The 18,490-nt window shown below is 58.9% G+C and overlaps 1 protein-coding gene across 1 annotated transcript in view; it reads right to left on the bottom strand.

Annotated features, from left to right (window-relative positions):
* Window positions 1–359: 359 nt before the first annotated feature.
* LOC132834553 (protein turtle homolog A-like) overlaps window positions 360–18,490 on the bottom strand; it is an 80,758-nt gene continuing 62,627 nt past the window's right edge. The window contains exons 20-21 of the mRNA XM_060853495.1: window positions 11,702–11,834; window positions 360–522 (exon numbers count right to left, since the gene is read on the bottom strand). Coding sequence (XP_060709478.1) covers window positions 360–522; window positions 11,702–11,834 — 296 coding nt within the window. The remainder of the gene's footprint in view (window positions 523–11,701; window positions 11,835–18,490) is intronic.

Genomic DNA, 18,490 nt, shown 5'->3' with positions numbered 1-18,490 from the left:
AGCCAGACAAGCCAGTTACATCACCAAGTTGGACTTACTGTGTGGTTACTGGCAGGTACCTTTATCAGAGACGGTGAAAGAAATTTCTGCGTTTGGAACCCCAAAATGGGCTACATCAGTTTAGAGTCATGCCCTTTGGAATGAAGAACGCACCAACCACATTCCAAAGAATCATGAACAGAGTTGTGTCTGGGTTAACAAACTGCGCAGTCCGTTTGGACGATGTAGTGAGGCCTGGAAAGATTACGTGGTACAGTTGGCAGGGCTCTTCGAACCTCTACAGGGGGGGCAAAACTGGTGATTAACTTAAACAAAACCAAATTCGTTAAAGTTGAGGTGACATTGGGTCATAACATCGGTCACGGAAGGTTGACCCCAGAGGCAGAGACGAAGACCATCGAGGAATTTCCACAATCAACACCTCGAAGAAAGAGGGGCTTCGATTCCTCGGACTCAGTGGATTCGATATGAAGTTTGTTCCCAACTTCAGCGGTTGTTAGTGGCACCGTTAACCCCGATTTGCTGAGGGCGAACACAAAGTTGCGGAGGACAGAGCAAAGCCAGGAGGCATTTGACCATTTGAAATCGATATGAACCACCAAAACCGTTTGAGCCACCCCCAAAACATTTCAGAACCTTGTAAAGTCGCCATCGATGCGAGTGACATAGGAGTTGGAGCTGTCCTCCAACAGGAAGATGAGGATGGGATTGAACAGCCAGTTGGTTACTTTTCGAAGAAACTCCACAGGAAATACTCCACAATCGAAAAGGATCTGTTGAGTTGGGACATTAACTAGAGGGGCATAGGTTTAGGGGGAGTGGGGAAAGATATTAAAGGGACCGAAGGGGCAACTTTTTCCCCCAGAGGGTGGTACGTGTATGGAATGAGCTGCCAGAGGAAGTGGTGGGGGCTGGTACAATTACAGCATTTAAGAGGCATCTGGATGGGTTTATGAATGGGAAGGGTTTGAGGGGATAGGGGCTGGGTGCTGGCAGGTGCGACTAGATTAGGTTGGGATATCTGGTCGGCATGGACGGGTTGGGCCGAAGGGTCTGTTTCCGTGCTGTAAATCTCTGTGACTCTATGTCAGGAATAATGTGCCAGAGATTGTTATGTACACGGATCAGAATCCTCTTATATTGTTGGAACGTTTTACAGACAAGAATATGAGACCATTTCATTGGGGTCTTATGATACAGACTTTTAATTTACAAATTGTCCATGTGAGAATGTAATCACAGATGCGTCACGATAGATTTAACAGGTAAAGTGCAGGTGAGTTTGATACCAATTCAATGCTCCATAGATATGGGAAGTAGTTAATATGAACTTGAAGTCATACGTATGTCATGGGAATGTGGTTAAGGAATAGGTTAAACAAATTAAGCCATCTTTTCATTATGATGGTTCATTTTTTACTTCAGTACTGACCCTCTGACAGTGCGGCTCTACCTCAGTACTGACCCTCCGACAGTGCGGCGCTCCCTCAGTACTGACCCTCCGACAGTGCGGCACTCCCTCAGTACTGTCCCTCCGACAGTGCGGCGCTCCCTCAGTACTGACCCTCTGACAGTGCGACACTCCCTCAGCACTGACCATCCGACAGTGCGGCATTCCCTCACTACTGACCCTCCGACAGTGCGGCGCTCCCTCAGTACTGACCCTCCAATAGTACAGCACTCCCTCAGTACTGACCCCTCAGACAGTGTGGCTCACCCTCAGTACTGACCCACCCACAGTGCGGCACTACCACAGCACTAACTCTCCAACAATGCGGCTCTCCCTCAGTACTCACCCTCTGACAGTGCGGCATTTCCTCAGTACTGAAACTCCGACAGTGTGGCATTCCATCAGTACTGACCCTCCGAAAATGCAGCACTCCCTCAGTACTGACCGTCCCACAGTGCGGCACTCCCTCAGTACTGACCCTCCGACAGTGCAGCACTCCCTCAGTACTGACCCTCCCACAGAGCGGCGCTCCCTCAGTACTGACCATACAACAGTGCGGTGCTCCCTCAGTACTGACCCTCCAACAGTGCGGCACTCCCTCAGTTCTGACCCTCCGACAGTGCGGCGCTCCCTCAGTACTGACCCTCCGACAGTGCGGCACTCCCTCAGCACTGACCCTCCAACAGTGCGGCACTCCCTCAGTACTGACTCTCCAACAGAGAAGCACTCCCTCAGTACTGACCCTTCGACAGTGCTGGACTCCCTCAGTACTGACCCTCTGACAGTGCGGCTCTCCCTCAGTACTGACCCTGCGACAGTGCGGCACTCCCTCAGTACAGACCCTCCGACAGTGCGTCACTCCCTCAGTACTGACCCTCTGACAATGAGGCGCTCCCTCAGTACTGACTCTCCGGGAGCTGCACTGTGCGAGGGTCTGTGCTGAGGGAGTCCTGCACTGTCAGAGGGTCAGTAAAGAGGAAGATCCGCACTGTCAGAGGGTCAATACTGAGGGAGTGCCGCACTGTCTGAGGGTCAGCACTGTGGGAGTGCCGCACTATCAGAGGGTAAGGACAGAGGGAGAGCCGCAGTGTGGGAGGGTCAGTACTGAGGGAGTGCCGCACTGTCAGAGGGTCAGTAGTGAGGGAGCGCTGCACTGTCGGAGGGTCAGTACTGAGGGAGTGCCACACTGTTGGAGGGTCAGTGCTGAGGGTGTGCAGCACTGTCGGATGCTCAGTACTGAGGGAGCGCCGCACTGTCGGAGGGTCAGGACTGAGGGAGTGACGCACTGTGGGAGGGTCAGTACTGAGGGAGTGCCACACTGTCGGAGGGTTAGTACTGAGGAAATGCCGCACTGTCGGAGGGTCAGTACTGAGGGAGGGCTGCACTGTCGGAGGGTCAGTACTGAGGGAGTGCCGCACTGTCAGAGTGTCAGTACTGAGGGAGTGCCGCACTGTCGGAGGGTCAGTGCTGAGGGAGCGCCGCACTGTCGGAGGGTCAGTGCTGAGGGAGTGCCGCACTGTCGGAGGGTCAGTACTGAGGGAGTGCCGCACTGTCGGAGGGTCAGTACTGAGGGAGTGCCGCACTGTCGGAGGGTCAGTGCTGAGGGAGCGCCGCACTGTCGGAGCGTCAGTGCTGAGGGAGTGCCGCACTGTCGGAGGGTCAGTACTGAGGGAGCACCACACTGTGGGAGGGTCAGTACTGAAGAAGTGCCGCACTGTCGGAGGGTCGGTACTGAGGGAGCGCCACATTGTCGGAGGGTCAGTACTGAGGAAGTGCCGCACTGTCGGAGGGTCAGTGCTGAGGGAGTGCCGCACTGTCGGAGGGTCAGTACTGAGTGAATGCCGCACTGTCGGTGGATCAGAACTGAGGGAGGGCCACACTGTGGGAGGGTCAGTACTGAGGGAGAGCCGCACTGTCGGAGGGTCAGTACTGAGGGAGTGCCGCACTGTTGGAGGGTCAGTGCTGAGGGAGAGCCGCACTGTCGGAGGGTCCGTACTGAGGGAGTGCTGCACTGTGGGAGGGTCAGCACTGAGTGAGTGCCGCACTGTCGGAGGGTGAGTGCTGAGGGAGAGCCGCACTGTCGGAGGGTCCGTACTGGGGGAGCACCACACTGTGGGAGGGTCAGTACTGAAGAAGTGCCGCACTGTCGGAGGGTCGGTACTGAGGGAGCGCCACATTGTCGGAGGGTCAGTACTGAGGAAGTGCCGCACTGTCGGAGGGTCAGTGCTGAGGGAGTGCCGCACTGTCGGAGGGTCAGTACTGAGTGAATGCCGCACTGTCGGTGGATCAGAACTGAGGGAGGGCCACACTGTGGGAGGGTCAGTACTGAGGGAGTGCCACACTGTCGGAGGGTTAGTACTGAGGGAGTGCCGCACTGTCAGAGTGTCAGTACTGAGGGAGTGCCGCACTGTCAGAGGGTCAGTGCTGAGGGAGCGCCGCACTGTCGGAGGGTCAGTACTGAGGAGTGCTGCACTATGGGAGGGTCAGTACTGAAGAAGTGCCGCACTGTCAGAGGGTCAGTACTGACGGAGTGCCGCACTGTTGGAGGGTCAGTGCTGAGGGAGAGCCGCACTGTCGGAGGGTCCGTACTGAGGGAGTGCTGCACTGTGGGAGGGTCAGCACTGAGGGAGTGCCGCACTGTTAGAGATTTGGTACTGAGGAAATGCCGCACTGTTGGAGGGTCAACACTGAGGGAGCTCCACACTGTGGGAGGGTCAGCACTGAGGGAGTGCCGCACTGTTGGAGGGTCAGTGCTGAGGGAGAGCCGCACTGTCGGAGGGTCCGTACTGAGGGAGTGCTGCACTGTGGGAGGGTCAGCACTGAGGGAGCGCCACACTGTCGGAGGGTGAGTGCTGAGGGAGTGCCGCACTGTCGGAGGGTCAGTACTGAGGGAGCGCCACACTGTGGGAGGGTCACTACTGAAGAAGTGCCGCACTGTCGGAGGGTCGGTACTGAGGGAGCGCCACATTGTCGGAGGGTCAGTACTGAGGAAGTGCCGCACTGTCGGAGGGTCAGTGCTGAGGGAGTGCCGCACTGTCGGAGGGTCAGTACTGAGTGAATGCCGCACTGTCGGTGGATCAGAACTGAGGGAGGGCCACACTGTCGGAGGGTTAGTACTGAGGAAATGCCGCACTGTCGGAGGGTCAGTACGAGGGAGTGCCACACTGTCGGAGGGTTAGTACTGAGGGAGCGCCGCACTGTCGGAGGGTTAGTGCTGAGGAAGTGCCGAACTGTCGGAGGGTCAGTACTGAGAGAGCGCCGCACTGTCGGAGGGTCAGTACTGAGGGAGCGCCGCACTGTCGGAGGGTCAGTACTGAGGGAGCGCCGCATTGTCAGATAGTCAGTGCTGAGGGAGTGCCGCACTGTCGGAGGGTCAGTACTGAGGGAGTGCCGCACTATCGGAGGGTCAGTACTGAGGGAGTGCCGCACTGTCGGAGGGTCAGTACTGAGGGAGTTGCGCACTGTCGGAGGGTCAGTACTGAGGGAGGGCCGCACTGTCGGAGGGTCAGTACTGAAGGAGTTCCGCACTGTCGGAGGGTCAGTACTGAGGGAGTGCCACACTGTCGAAGGGTCAGTACTGAGGGAGTGCCGCTGTGTCAGAGGGTCAGTGCTGAGGAAGTGCCGCACTGTTGGAGGGTCAGTACTGAAGGAGTGCCGCACTGTCAGAGGGTCAGTACTGAGGGAGTGCCGCACTGTCGGAGGGTCAGTACCGAGGGAGTGCTGCACCGTCAGAGGGTCAGTACTGAGGGAGTGCCGCACTGTCGGAGGGTCAGTACTGAGGGAGTGCCGCACTGTCAGAGGGTCAGTATTGAGGGATTGCCGCACTGTCGGAGGGTCAGTACCGAGGGAGTGCCGCACTGTCAGAGGGTCAGTACTGAGGGAGCGCCGCACTGTCGGAGGGTCAGTACTGAGGGATTGCCGCACTGTCGGAGGGTCAGGACTGAGGGAGGGCCACACTGTCGGAGGGTCAGTACTGAGGGAGGGCCACACTGTCGGAGGATCAGTACTGAAGGAGAACTGCACTGTCGGAGGGTCAGTACAGAGAGAGTGACGCACTGTCGGAGGGTCAGGACTGAGGGAGCGCTGCACTGTCGGAGGGTCAGTACAGAGGGAGGGCCACACTGTCGGAGGGTCAGTACTGAGGGAGCGCCGCACTGTCGGAGGGTCAGGACTGAGGGAGCGCTGCACTGTCGGAGGGTCAGTACAGAGGGAGGGCCACACTGTCGGAGGGTCAGTACTGAGGAAATGCCGCACTGCCGGAGGGTCAGTACTGAAGGAGAACTGCACTGTCGGAGGGTCAGTACAGAGAGAGTGACGCACTGTCTGAGAGTTAGTGTTGAGGGAGTGCCGCACTGTGGGAGGGTCAGTACTGAGGGAGTGCCGCACAGTCAGATAGTCAGTGTTGAGGGAGTGCCGCACTGTGGGAGGGTCAGTACTGAGGCAGTGCCGCACTGTCGGAGGGTCAGTACTGAGGAAATGCCGCACTGTTGGAGGGTCAATACTGAGGGAGTGCCGCACTGTCGGAGGGTCAGTACTGAGGCAGTGCCGCACTGTCGGAGGGTCAGTACTGAGGAAATGCCGCACTGTTGGAGGGTCAATACTGAGGGAGTGCCGCACTGTCGGAGGGTCAGTACTGAGGGAGTGCCGCACTGTCGGAGGGTCAGTTCTGAGGGAGCGCCACACTGTGGGAGGGTCAGGACCGAGGGAGCGTCACACTGTCGGAGGGTCAGTACTGAGGGAGCGCCGCTCTGTCGGTGGGTCAGTGCTGAGGGAGCGCCGCACTGTCGGAGGGTCAGTACTGAGGGAGTGCCGCACTGTCGGAGGGTCAGGACTGAGGGAGCGCCGTACCTTCGAAGGGTCAGTAGTGAGGGAGCGCCGCACTGTTGGAGGGTCAGTACTGAGGGTTTGCTGCACTGTCGGAGGGTCAGTACTGAGGGAGTGCCGCACTGTCGGAGGGTCAGCACTGAGGGAGTGCCACACTGTCGGAGGGTCAGTGCTGAGGGAGTGCCGCACTGTCAGAGGGTCAGTACTGAGGCAGAACCGCACTGTTGGAGGGTCAGTACTGAGGGAGGGCCACACTGTCGGAGGGTCAGTGCAGAGGGAGTGCCGTACTGTTGGAGGGTCAGTACTGAGGGAGGGCCACACTGTCGGAGGGTCAGTACTGAGGGAGTCCTGCACTGTCGGAGGGTCAGTGCTGAAGGAGTGCCGCACTGTCGGAGGGTCAGTACTGAGGGAGCTCCGCAGTGTCGGAAGGTCAGTACTGAGGGAGTGCCGCACTGTTGGAGGGTCAGTACTGAGGGAGGGCCGCACTGTCGGAGGGTCAGTACTGAAGGAGTTCCGCACTGTCGGAAGGTCAGTACTGAGGGAGTGCCACAATGTCGGAGGGTCATTGCTGAGGGAGTGCCGCACTGTCGGAGGGTCAGTACTGAGGGAGTGCTGCACTGTCGGAGGGTCAGTACTGAGGGAGTGCCGCACTGTCGGAGGGTCAGTGCTGAGAGAGCGTCGCACTGTCGGAGGGTTAGTACTGAGGAAATGCCGCAATGTCGGAGGGTCAGTACTGAGGGAGGGCCCCACTGTCGGTGGGTCAGAACTGATGGTGAGCCGCACTGACAGAGGGTCAGTACCGAGGGAGTGCTGCACCGTCAGAGGGTCAGCACTGAGGGAGAACCGCACTGTTGGAGGGTCAGTACTGAGGGAGGGCCACACTGTCGGAAGTTCAGTGCTGAGGGAGTGCCGTACTGTTGGAGGGTCAGTACTGAAGGAGTGCCACTCTGTCGGAGGGTCAGTACTGAGGGAGCAACGCACTGTTGGAGGGTCAGTACTGAGGGAGTGCCGCACTGTCGGAGGGTCAGTTCTCAGGGAGAACTGCACTGTCGGAGGGTCAGTACTAAGGGAGGGCCACACTGTCGGAGGGTCAGTACTGAGGGAGCTCCGCACTGTTGGAGGGTCAGTACTGAGGGAGTGCCGCACTGTCGGAGGGTCAGTACTGAGGGAGTGCCGCACTGTCGGAGGGTCAGTACTGAGGGAGTGCCACACTGTTGGAGGGTCATTGCTGAAGGAGAGCCGCACTGTCGGAGGGTCAGTACTGAGGGAGTGCCGCACTGTCGGAGTGTCAGTACTGAGGGAGCGCCACACTGTCGGAGGGTCAGTACTGAGGGAGTGCCGCACTGTCGGAGGGTCAGTTCTGAGGGAGCGCCACACTGTGGGAGGGTCAGGACCGAGGGAGCGCCACACTGTTGGAGGGTCCGTACTGAGGGAGTGCCGCACTGTCGGAGGGTCAGTACTGAGGGAGCGCCACACTGTGGGAGGGTCAGGACCGAGGGAGCGCCACACTGTCGGAGGGTCAGTACTGAGGGAGTGCCGCACTGTCGGAGGGTCAGTTCTGAGGGAGCGCCACACTGTGGGAGGGTCAGGACCGAGGGAGCGCCACACTGTCGGAGGGTCAGTACTGAGGGAGTGCCGCACTGTCGGAGGGTCAGTACTGAGGGAGTGCCGCACTGTCGGAGGGTCAGGACTGAGGGAGCGCCGCACTGTCAGAGGGTCAGTACTGAGAGAGCGCCGCACTGTCGGAGGGTTAGTACTGAGGAAATGCCGCACTGTCGAAGGGTCAGCACTGAGGGAGTGCCGCTGTGTCAGAGGGTCAGTACTGAGGCAGGACCGCACTGTTGGAGGGTCAGTACTGAGGGAGGGCCACACTGTCGGAGGGTCAGTGCTGAGGGAGTGCCGTACTGTTGGTGGGTCAGTACTGAAGGAGTGCCGCACTGTCGGAGGGTCAGTGCTGAGGGAGCACCGCACTGTCGGAGGATCAGTACTGAGGGAGTGCCGCACTGTCGGAGGGTCAGTACTGAGGGAGTCCCGCACTGTCGGAGGGTCAGTAATGAGGGAGTGCCACACTGTCGGAGGGTCAGTACTGAGGGAGCGCTGCTCTGTCGGAGGGTGAGTACTCAGGGAGAACTGCACTGTCGGAGGGTCAGTGCTGAAGGAGCACCGCACTGTCGGAGGATCAGTACTGAGGGAGTGCCGCACTGTCGGAGGATCAGTACTGAGGGAGTGCCGCACTGTCGGAGGGTCAGTACTGAGGGAGTCCCGCACTGTCGGAGGGTCAGTAATGAGGGAGTTCTGCACTGTCAGAGGTCAGTACTGAGGGAGTGCCACACTGTCAGAGGGTCAGTACTGAGGGAGTGCCGCACTGTTGGAGGGTCAGTACTGAGGGAGTGCCACACTGTCGGAGGGTCAGTACTGAGGGAGTGCCGCACTGTCGGAGGGTCAGTACTGAGGGAGGGCCACACTGTTGGAGGGTCAGTACTGAAGGAGTGCCGCACTGACGGAGGGTCAGTACTGAGGGAGCTCCGCACTGTCGGAAGGTCAGTACTGAGGGAGTGCCACAATGTTGGAGGGTCAGTACTGAGGGTGTACCGCACTGTCGGAGGGTCAGTACTGAGGGAGTGCCTCACTCTCGGATGGTCAGTTCTGAGGGAGCGCTGCTCTGTCGGACGGTCAGTACTGAGGGAGTGCCACAATGTTGGAGGGTCAGTACTGAGGGTGTACCGCACTGTCAGAGGGTCAGTACTGAGGGAGTACCGCACTGTCGGAGGGTCAGTACCGAGGGAGTGCCGCAGTGTTGGAGGGTCAGTACTGAGGGTGTGCTGCACTGTTGGAGGGACAGTACTGAGGGTGTGCCACACTGTCGGAGGGTCAGTACTGAGGAAATGCCGCACGGTCGGAGGGTCAGGACTGAGGGAGTTCCGCAATGTCGGAGGGTCAGTACTGAGGGAGCGCCGCACTGTCGGAGGGTCAGTACTGAGGGAGCGCCGCAATGTCAGAGGGTCAGTACTGAGGGAGCGCCGCACTGTCGAAGGGTCAGCACTGAGGGAGTGCCGCTGTGTCAGAGGGTCAGTACTGAGGGAGTGCCGCACTGTCGGATGGTCAGTTCTGAGGGAGCGCTGCTCTGTCGGACGGTCAGTACTGAGGGAGTGCTGCACTGTCAGAGGGTCAGTACTGAGGAAGTGCCGCACTGTCGGAGGGTCAGTACTGAGAAGCGCCACACTGTCGGAGGGTCAGTACTGAGGGATAACTGCACTGTCGGAGGGTCAGTACTGAGGGAGCGCCGCACTGTTGGAGGGTCGGTACTGAGGGTGTGCTGCACTGTCGGAGGGTCAGTACTGAAGGAGTGCCGCAATGTCGGAGGGTCAGTACTGAGGGAGTGCCGCTGTGTCAGAGGGTCAGTACTAAGGGAGGGCCACACTGTCGGAGGGTCAGTGCTGAACGAGTGCCGCACTGACGGAGGGTCAGTACTGAGGGAGCTCCGCACTGTTGGATGGTCAGTACTGAGGGAGTGCCGCACTGTCGGAGGGTCAGTACTGAGGGAGTGCCACACTGTTGGATGGTCAGTACTGAGGGAGTGCCGCACTGTCGGAGGGTCAGTACTGAGGGTGTACCGCACTGTCGGATGGTCAGTTCTGAGGGGGCGCTGCTCTGTCGGAGGGTCAGTACTGAGGGAGTGCCGCACTGTCAGAGAGTTAGTACTGAGGAAATGCCGCACTGTCGGAGGGTCAGTGCTGAGGGAGTGCCGCACTGTCGGACGGTCAGTGCAGAGGGAGTGCCGCACTGTCAGATAGTCAGTGCTGAGGGAGCGCCGCACTGTCGGAGGGTCAGTGCTGAGGGAGTGCCGCTCTGTCAGATAGTCAGTGCTGAGGGAGCGCCGCACTGTCGGAGGGTCAGTACTGAGGGACAGCTGCACCGTCAGAGGGTCAGTACTGAGGGAGTGCCGCACTGTCAAAGGGTCAGTACTGAGGGAGCCCCGCACTGTCGGAGGGTCAGTGCTGAGGGAGTGCCGCACTGTCGGAGGGTCAGTACTGAGGGAGTGCCGCACTGTCGGAGGGTCAGTTCTGAGGGAGCGCCGCACTGTCGGAGGGTCAGGACCGAGGGAGCGCCACACTGTCGGAGGGTCAGTACTGAGGGAGCGCCGCACTGTCGGAGGGTCAGTACTGAGGGTGTGCCGCACTGTCGAAGGGTCAGCACTGAGGGAGTGCCGCTGTGTCAGAGGGTCAGTACTGAGGGAGTTCCGCACTGTTGGAGGGTCAGTACAGAGAGAGCGTCGCACTGTCGGAGGGTCTGTACTCAGGGAGAACTGCACTGTCGGAGGGTCAGTACTAAGGGAGGGCCACACTGTTGGAGGGTCAGTGCTGAAGGAGTGCCGCACTGACGGAGGGTCAGTACTGAGGGAGTGCCACACTGTTGGTGGGTCAGTACTGAGGGAGCGCCGCACTGTCGGAGGGTCAGTACTGAGGGAGTGCCACACTGTCGGAGGGTCAGTACTGAGGGAGTGCCACACTGTCGGAGGGTCAGTACTGAGGGAGTGCCACACTGTTGGTGGGTCAGTACTGAGGGAGCGCCGCACTTTCGGAGGGTCAGTACTGAGGGAGTGCCACAATGTTGGAGGGTCAGTACTGAAGGTGTACCGCACTGTCGGAGGGTCAGACCCTTCCCCCCTCCCTGTCTCTACTATCCCACCCCATCCCTTCCCTCCTCCCTGTCTCTGCTATCCCCAGTCCCTTCTCCCCTCCCTGTCTCTGCTATCCCACCCCGTCCCTTCGCCCTGCCCCCTTCTCCAACCCCATGTGCCAATGAGTTGGCAAGGACGTTGGTGCGTTCCCTCCTCGCGCCCTCCGGAGAGAGCCCAGAAGGGATTAACCGGGACGTTGCCGGGAATGGGGAGGGGGTGGGGGAGGCGTTTGAGAGAGAGAGATAGAGAGACTGGGACCAGTTTCCCTGGAGTTGGAGGGAGGGGGGTGGTGGGGTGGGGGGAGGGGTACGGGTGGCGTGTGACCTTACAGAGGTTTATAAAATCATGAGGGGGGCGTCGGTCGGGTTAACGGAAGTCATCTATTTCCTCGGGGTGAGGGAGTTCAAGACCGGGGTTGGGGAGGGACCGTGGGGGAGACACATTTCTAAGGCGAGGGGTTTAAAAATGTCAATGGTTGGGGGGGTGGAAACAAATATTTGACACAGGGGGTGGTTCGCACGCGGAGGGTCTGCTGGGTGTGGCCTTTAAGTTCACAGAGAGGAAAGGTTTGGTGGGATTGGGGCCTAGCTGGATTTGTTAGCCCCATTGTGAGGCCGAATGGCCTGGAGGACTCTCCTAGCTCGGCCCTTTGATTGACAGGGCCAGGGGTGGGGCCCAGGTGAGCGGGACGGCCAATGGGAGGCGGGCAGGAAGTGGGCTGGCGCAGCCAATGGCAGGAGGGTTACCTGGGTGGAGGTGAAGGTGGGTCAGTGCAGGGAGAGACATGGCTGCGAGTAGGAGTTGGCATCTTGGGGGCAGGCTTGGAGCTGGCTGCTGGGCCCTGGCCCTGTTCCTGCTGGGACACCGAGGTGAGTGACTCTGTCAGGACCGTCCAGGTGGGAGAGATTTCTGTCCCTTCAGACTCCCGACCTGCATCGCCGGCAGCAGATCGGAGGCTGTGGGGGTGGGGTGGGGTGGGGTGGGGAGGGGAGGGTAAGGTAGTGACGAGGGGAAGTCTGTGCTCAGTCAGAGTTAAATTACAACAGAGTCCGTCTGGTGTAAACAGGAGAGAGAGAGAGAGAGAGAGAGAGAAGAGTAGAGAGAGAGAGAGAAGAGTAGAGAGAAAAAGATAGAGAGAGAAAATCCAGAGAGAGAGAGAGGGAGAGAGAGAAGAGTAGAGAGAAAAAGAGAGAGAGAGAGAAAAGAGTAGAGAGAGAAAATCCAGAGAGAGAGAGAGAGAGAGAGAGAAAAGAGTAGAGAGAGAAAATCCAGAGAGAGAGAGAGGGAGAGAGAGAGAAGAGTAGAGAGAAAAAGAGAGAGAGAGAAAAGAGTAGAGAGAGAAAATCCAGAGAGAGAGAGAGAGAAGAGTAGAGAGAAAAAGATAGAGAGAGAAAAGAGTAGAGAGAGAAAATCCAGAGAGAGAGAGAGAGAGAGAGAGAAAAGAGTAGAGAGAGAAAATCCAGAGAGAGGGAGAGAGAGAGAAGAGTAGAGAGAAAAAGAGAGAGAGAGAAAAGAGTAGAGAGAGAAAATCCAGAGAGAGAGAGAGAGAAGAGTAGAGAGAAAAAGATAGAGAGAGAAAAGAGTAGAGAGAGAAAATCCAGAGAGAGAGAGAGAGAGAGAGAGAAAAGAGTAGAGAGAGAAAATCCAGAGAGAGAGAGGGAGAGAGAGAGAAGAGTAGAGAGAAAAAGATACAGAGAGAAAAGAGAGAGAGAGAGACAAAGAGAGGTAGGATGGGGAATGGGGAAGAATAAGGGGTGGAGAGAGAGATAGATAGTCAGAGCGAGTGGGGAGGTGGGGGGGAGAGTGAGAGACAGAGAGAGGGGGGGAGCATATGTGGGGGGAGAGAGGGGGGGCAGGATATGTGGAGAGAGAGAGACAGACAGAGAGGGAGGGGAGAGTCAGACAGACAGACAGAGGGTGGGGAGAATGGGGGGAGCGAGAGAGAGAGAGAGAGGGAGGGAGGGTGGAGAATATTTGGAGGGAGAGAGACACAGAGACAGACAGAGAGGGGCAGGATATGGGGATAGAGTGACGGAGAGGGGGAGAATACAGAGAGAGCGAGAGAGAGAAAGGCGCTAGGTGAATGACAACCGAGTTATTCCTGAAATAAACAAGGAGTTATGGTAACGCCTGAACAGGTTAAACCTTGAGTCAGGAGGCCTTGGAACCCTGACGGGGTGATGCCGAAGGGTGGGGTGGGGTCAGTGTAGGGCCAAAGAGCCTACTCCTTTTCAGGGGGTTCTCGGGATCGATGGTGTTTTCTGAAGAGGGGGAGGGGGGGAGAATGGGAGAGAGAGTCCCGAACTGGGGGGGGGGGGGGTGGGAGGTGGAGACCCAAGAGTCATGTCAGCCGTGACCTTCTCGAATGGGTGCAAGGGGCCGAATGGTCTCCCTCACCTCGTAACCATCGTTACATTCTTAAAGGCGGGGGGAGGGGGAGAGAGAGAGGGGGAGAGAGAGAGAGAGAGAGGGAGAGGGAGAGGGGGGGAGAGGAAGAGAGGGAGAGGGAGATGGAGATGGGTGGGGGTAGAGAGAGGGGGGGTTTTGGGGAGGGAAAGAGAGAAGGAGAGGGAGGGGGAGGCAGGCAGAGAGGAGAGAAAGAGAGATGGATAGTGAGAGGGGAAGGGAGAAGAGAGATGGGGGGGAGGGGAGAGTGTCGAGGCATGGGTGAGGGGACAGGAGGGAATGTGAATAATGAGTTTCGGTTCCTGATCTGACCTCCTCCTGTGTGACTGAGAGTCTGACCACAGGCTGCTCCCGGGGGTAATGTGGGGAGACAGAGGGACGAGGGGGTCGGAGTGCGGTGTCGGGAGTGCTCCCAACGTTTCCCCTTGGCAGGGAAATGCTGTGGAATATTTCAGTGTTGGTGTGGAATGAGAGTTACAGGAAGTAATCGAGGCAGTGAAACTGCCTTTCTGTTTCACTGAAACTCTCTCTCTCTCTCTGCCTCTCTCCGTCTGTGTGTGTCTCTCTCTCTCTCTCTGTGGCCCACCCTGCCTCAATCTGTCTCTCTATCTCTCTCCCTCTCTCTGTCTCTCTTTTTCTCTCCCTCTTTCTCTCTCTGTCTGTCTCTCTCTGCCTCTCTCTTTGTTTCCTGTCTGTGTGTGTGTGTGTGTCTCTCTCTACTGTCTGTCTTTGTGTGTGTGTGTGTCTCTCTCTCTCTCTCTCCTGTCTGTCTCTGTGTCTCTCTCTCTCTCTCTCTCTCCTGTCTGTCTCTGTGTCTCTCTCTCTCTCTCTCTCTCCTGTCTGGCTCTGTGTCTCTCTCTCTCTCTCTCTCTCCTGTCTGGCTCTGTGTCTCTCTCTCTCTCTCTCTCTCTCTCCTGTCTGGCTCTGTGTGTCTCTCTCTCTCCTGTCTGTCTGTGTGTGTGTGTGTGTGTCTCTCTCTCTCTCCTGTCTGTCTCTGTGTCTCTCTCTCTCTCTCTCTCTCCTGTCTGGCTCTGTGTGTGTGTCTCTCTCTCTCTCTCCTGTCTGGCTCTGTGTCTCTCTCTCTCTCTCTCTCTCCTGTCTGGCTCTGTGTGTGTGTCTCTCTCTCTCTCTCTCTCTCCTGTCTGGCTCTGTGTGTGTGTGTCTCTCTCTCTCTCTCCTGTCTGGCTCTGGCTGAGAGGAAGTTTGGGACAGGCTTGTGATACTGGAGGGAGTTTGGCAGGTTTCGGTCTAACAGAGAGGAACTCAGTGTCAGGAACTCCACACCGAATACAACCGACTGACATTCAAACTGGACCCCCTCTCCCTGACTGAGATCGGGAGGGGGGATTCACAAAACATGGGACACTGAAGGGGGGGGCGCAGAGAGGGAGAAGGGGGGGAGGGGGGCAGAGAGGGAGGGAGATTTTGAGGGGGAGAAAGGATGAGACAGGGATTTCAACAAGGGAATAGCATTCGATGGTAGTGGGGGGTGAGAGGGAGGGAGGGGGGGTCATGAAGCAGGTTGTAGTGCCATTCAGAACCGGGTTCGGGGGGTGGGGGGGAGCGGACAGAGGAATACAGGGTGGGTGGGGGTTTGAGGGAGGGAGGGGGGTGCCGGGAGGCTGAGTCTGTGATGTTTCCGCTGTAACAGGCAGGACGTTGGGGAGGGGGCGCTTCCTGTGATGGAGTGAGGGGTGGGCGTTGGCCTGGACCCTGGGTACAGAGTGTTCACCGTTTGGGCATCAGACTGACCGTCCGAGCAGGGGAGGGAATACGGCTCAGGTCAGGAATCTGACACCCGACTGGAGCTGATGCTGAGCAGCACCTGGCCACCTGTAAACACAGTCTTCCCCCACCCCGGCCTGTCCGCCTGTAAACACAGTCTCCCTCCACCCCAGCCTGTCCGCCTGTAAACACAGTTTCCCCCGCCCCACCCCCACCCCCCCGGCCTGTCCGCCTGTAAACACAGTCACACAGTCTCTTCCCCCTCCCCCCACCCCGGCCTGTCCGCCTGTAATCACAGTCTCCCCCCACCCCGGCCTGTCCGCCTGTAATCACAGTCTCCCCCCACCCCACCGGCCTGTCCGCCTGTAATCACAGTCTTCCCACCCCACCAGCCTGTCCGCCTGTAAACACAGTCTTCCCACCCCACCAGCCTGTCCGCCTGTAAACACAGTCTTCCCCCACCCCGGCCTGTCCGCCTGTAAACACAGTTTCCCCCGCCCCACCCCCACCCCTTGCACCCCGGCCTGTCCGCCTGTAATCACAGTCTCCCCCCACCCCACCGGCCTGTCCGCCTGTAATCACAGTCTTCCCACCCCACCAGCCTGTCCGCCTGTAATCACAGTCTTCCCACCCCACCAGCCTGTCCGCCTGTAATCACAGTCTTCCCACCCCACCAGCCTGTCCGCCTGTAAACACAGTCTTTCCCTCCACCCCGGCCTGTCCGCCTGTAAACACAGTCTTTCCCTCCACCCCGGCCTGTCTGCCTGTAAACACAGTCTCCCTCCACCCCAGCCTGTCCGCCTGTAAACACAGTTTCCCCCGCCCCACCCCCACCCCCCCGGCCTGTCCGCCTGTAAACACAGTCACACAGTCTCTTCCCCCTCCCCCCACCCCGGCCTGTCCGCCTGTAATCACAGTCTCCCCCCACCCCGGCCTGTCCGCCTGTAATCACAGTCTTCCCACCCCACCAGCCTGTCCGCCTGTAAACACAGTCTTCCCCCACCCCGGCCTGTCCGCCTGTAAACACGGTCTTCCCCCACCCCGGCCTGTCCGCCTGTAAACACAGTCTCCCTCCACCCCAGCCTGTCCGCCTGTAAACACAGTTTCCCCCGCCCCACCCCCACCCCCACGGCCTGTCCGCCTGTAAACACAGTCACACAGTCTCTTCCCCCTCCCCCCACCCCGGCCTGTCCGCCTGTAATCACAGTCTCCCCCCACCCCGGCCTGTCCGCCTGTAAACACAGTCTCGCCATCCCCCCGGCCTGTCCGCCTGTAAACACAGTCACACAGTCTCTTCCCCCTCCCCCCACCCCGGCCTGTCCGCCTGTAATCACAGTCTCCCCCCACCCCGGCCTGTCCGCCTGTAATCACAGTCTCCCCCCACCCCACCGGCCTGTCCGCCTGTAATCACAGTCTTCCCACCCCACCAGCCTGTCCGCCTGTAAACACAGTCTTCCCCCACCCCGGCCTGTCCGCCTGTAAACACGGTCTTCCCCCACCCCGGCCTGTCCGCCTGTAAACACAGTCTCCCTCCACCCCAGCCTGTCCGCCTGTAAACACAGTTTCCCCCGCCCCACCCCCACCCCCCGGCCTGTCCGCCTGTAAACACAGTCACACAGTCTCTTCCCCCTCCCCCCACCCCGGCCTGTCCGCCTGTAATCACAGTCTCCCCCCACCCCGGCCTGTCCGCCTGTAATCACAGTCTCCCCCCACCCCGGCCTGTCCGCCTGTAATCACAGTCTCCCCCCACCCCACCGGCCTGTCCGCCTGTAATCACAGTCTTCCCACCCCACCAGCCTGTCCGCCTGTAAACACAGTCTTCCCCCACCCCGGCCTGTCCGCCTGTAAACACAGTCTTCCCCCACCCCGGCCTGTCCGCCTGTAAACACGGTCTTCCCCCACCCCAGCCTGTCTGCCTGTAAACACAGTCTCCCTCCACCCCAGCCTGTCCGCCTGTAAACACAGTTTCACCCGCCCCACCCCCACCCCCACGGCCTGTCCGCCTGTAAACACAGTCACACAGTCTCTTCCCCCTCCCCCCACCCCGGCCTGTCTGCCTGTAATCACAGTCTCCCCCCACCCCGGCCTGTCTGCCTGTAAACACAGTCTCGCCATCCCCCCGGCCTGTCCGCCTGGAAACACGGTCTCCACTTTTCCCCCCTGCCCCCGCCGCCACTATTCTGCCTGTATACGCAGCACCCCCCCCCCTCCCATCCCGGGCCTGTCCGCCTGTAGACCTGCTCCCCCCTCTCTGGGGTTTGCCTGCCTGTGGAGACAGCAGGCCCCCCCCCCACCCCGGTCCCTGGGATTGTTTGCCTGTGCTGAGAACCCCAGGGTGTCGATGTTTCTGCGTGTGCGGCCTACCCTGTCACACCCTGCCTCCCTCGGCTGGCAGTGTGGTTTATGTCTCGGTATCACCGGCTGCTTATCAAAGGTCAGTTTCAATTGTGCACAGGAACTCACCTTATCAAAGTCAAACAACCTCAACATATTCCAACAATGGGTAAATGTGGACATTCCTGATTTCCACAGATTATATTAACCAAACACACAAGGCCAGATTGTCAGGTTTCAACTGTGACTGTGTAGAGGGAGCTTTACTCTGTATCTAACCCCGTGCTGTCCCTGTCCCTGAGTGTGTTTGATGGGGGACAGTGTAGAGCGAGCTTTACTCTGTATCTAACCCCGTGCTGTCCCTGTCCTGGGAGTGTTTGATGGGGACGGTGTAGAGGGAGCTTTACTCTGTATCTAACCCCGTGCTGTCCCTGTCCTGGGAGTGTTTGATGGGGACAGTGTAGAGGGAGCTTTACTCTGTATCTAACCCCGTGCTGTCCCTGTCCCTGAGTGTGTTTGATGGGGACAGTGTAGAGGGAGCTTTACTTGGTCAGGAAAGTGTTTGCTTTTCCTTGAGTTGGGTGTGGTGGAAGAGGGGAAGGACAGGGGAGGGGAGGGGATTGTGATCTCGGCTGTGGGAGGGAGATGACTTCAGCTGCTGGTGTGAAACCAGTCCAACCAGTCTGTTTACACTCCCTGGGAGAGAATTCCCGAAACACACACACAACACATTGTCTCTCTCCCCCTACCGTCCCCGTCAATGGCGAGAGAGAGAGAGAGAGAGAGAGAGACGCAGGGTAAAGAGAGGGGGTGGAGGGGGGGGAGGGGGGGGGTGAGGGTGAGGGGGGGGGGCGGTGGGAGGTGGGAAAGGGGGGGGGAGAGAGAGAGAGAGAGAGAGAGACACGCAGGGTAAAGGGGGGGACGGGGGGAGAGAGAGAGACACGCAGGGTAAAGAGAGAGGGACGGTGGGGGGAGAGAGAGAGAGAGAGAAAGAGAGCGACACGCAGGGTAAAGAGAGAGGGACGGTGGGGAGAGAGAGAGAGAGAGACACGCAGGGTAAAGAGGGGGGG

This window comes from Hemiscyllium ocellatum, chromosome 40 (assembly GCF_020745735.1).
Source record: "Hemiscyllium ocellatum isolate sHemOce1 chromosome 40, sHemOce1.pat.X.cur, whole genome shotgun sequence".
In the NCBI taxonomy this organism is placed as follows: Eukaryota; Metazoa; Chordata; class Chondrichthyes; order Orectolobiformes; family Hemiscylliidae; genus Hemiscyllium; species Hemiscyllium ocellatum.
Note: the sequence above shows the minus strand (reverse complement) of the source record. Positions and strands in the feature narration are given on the sequence as shown.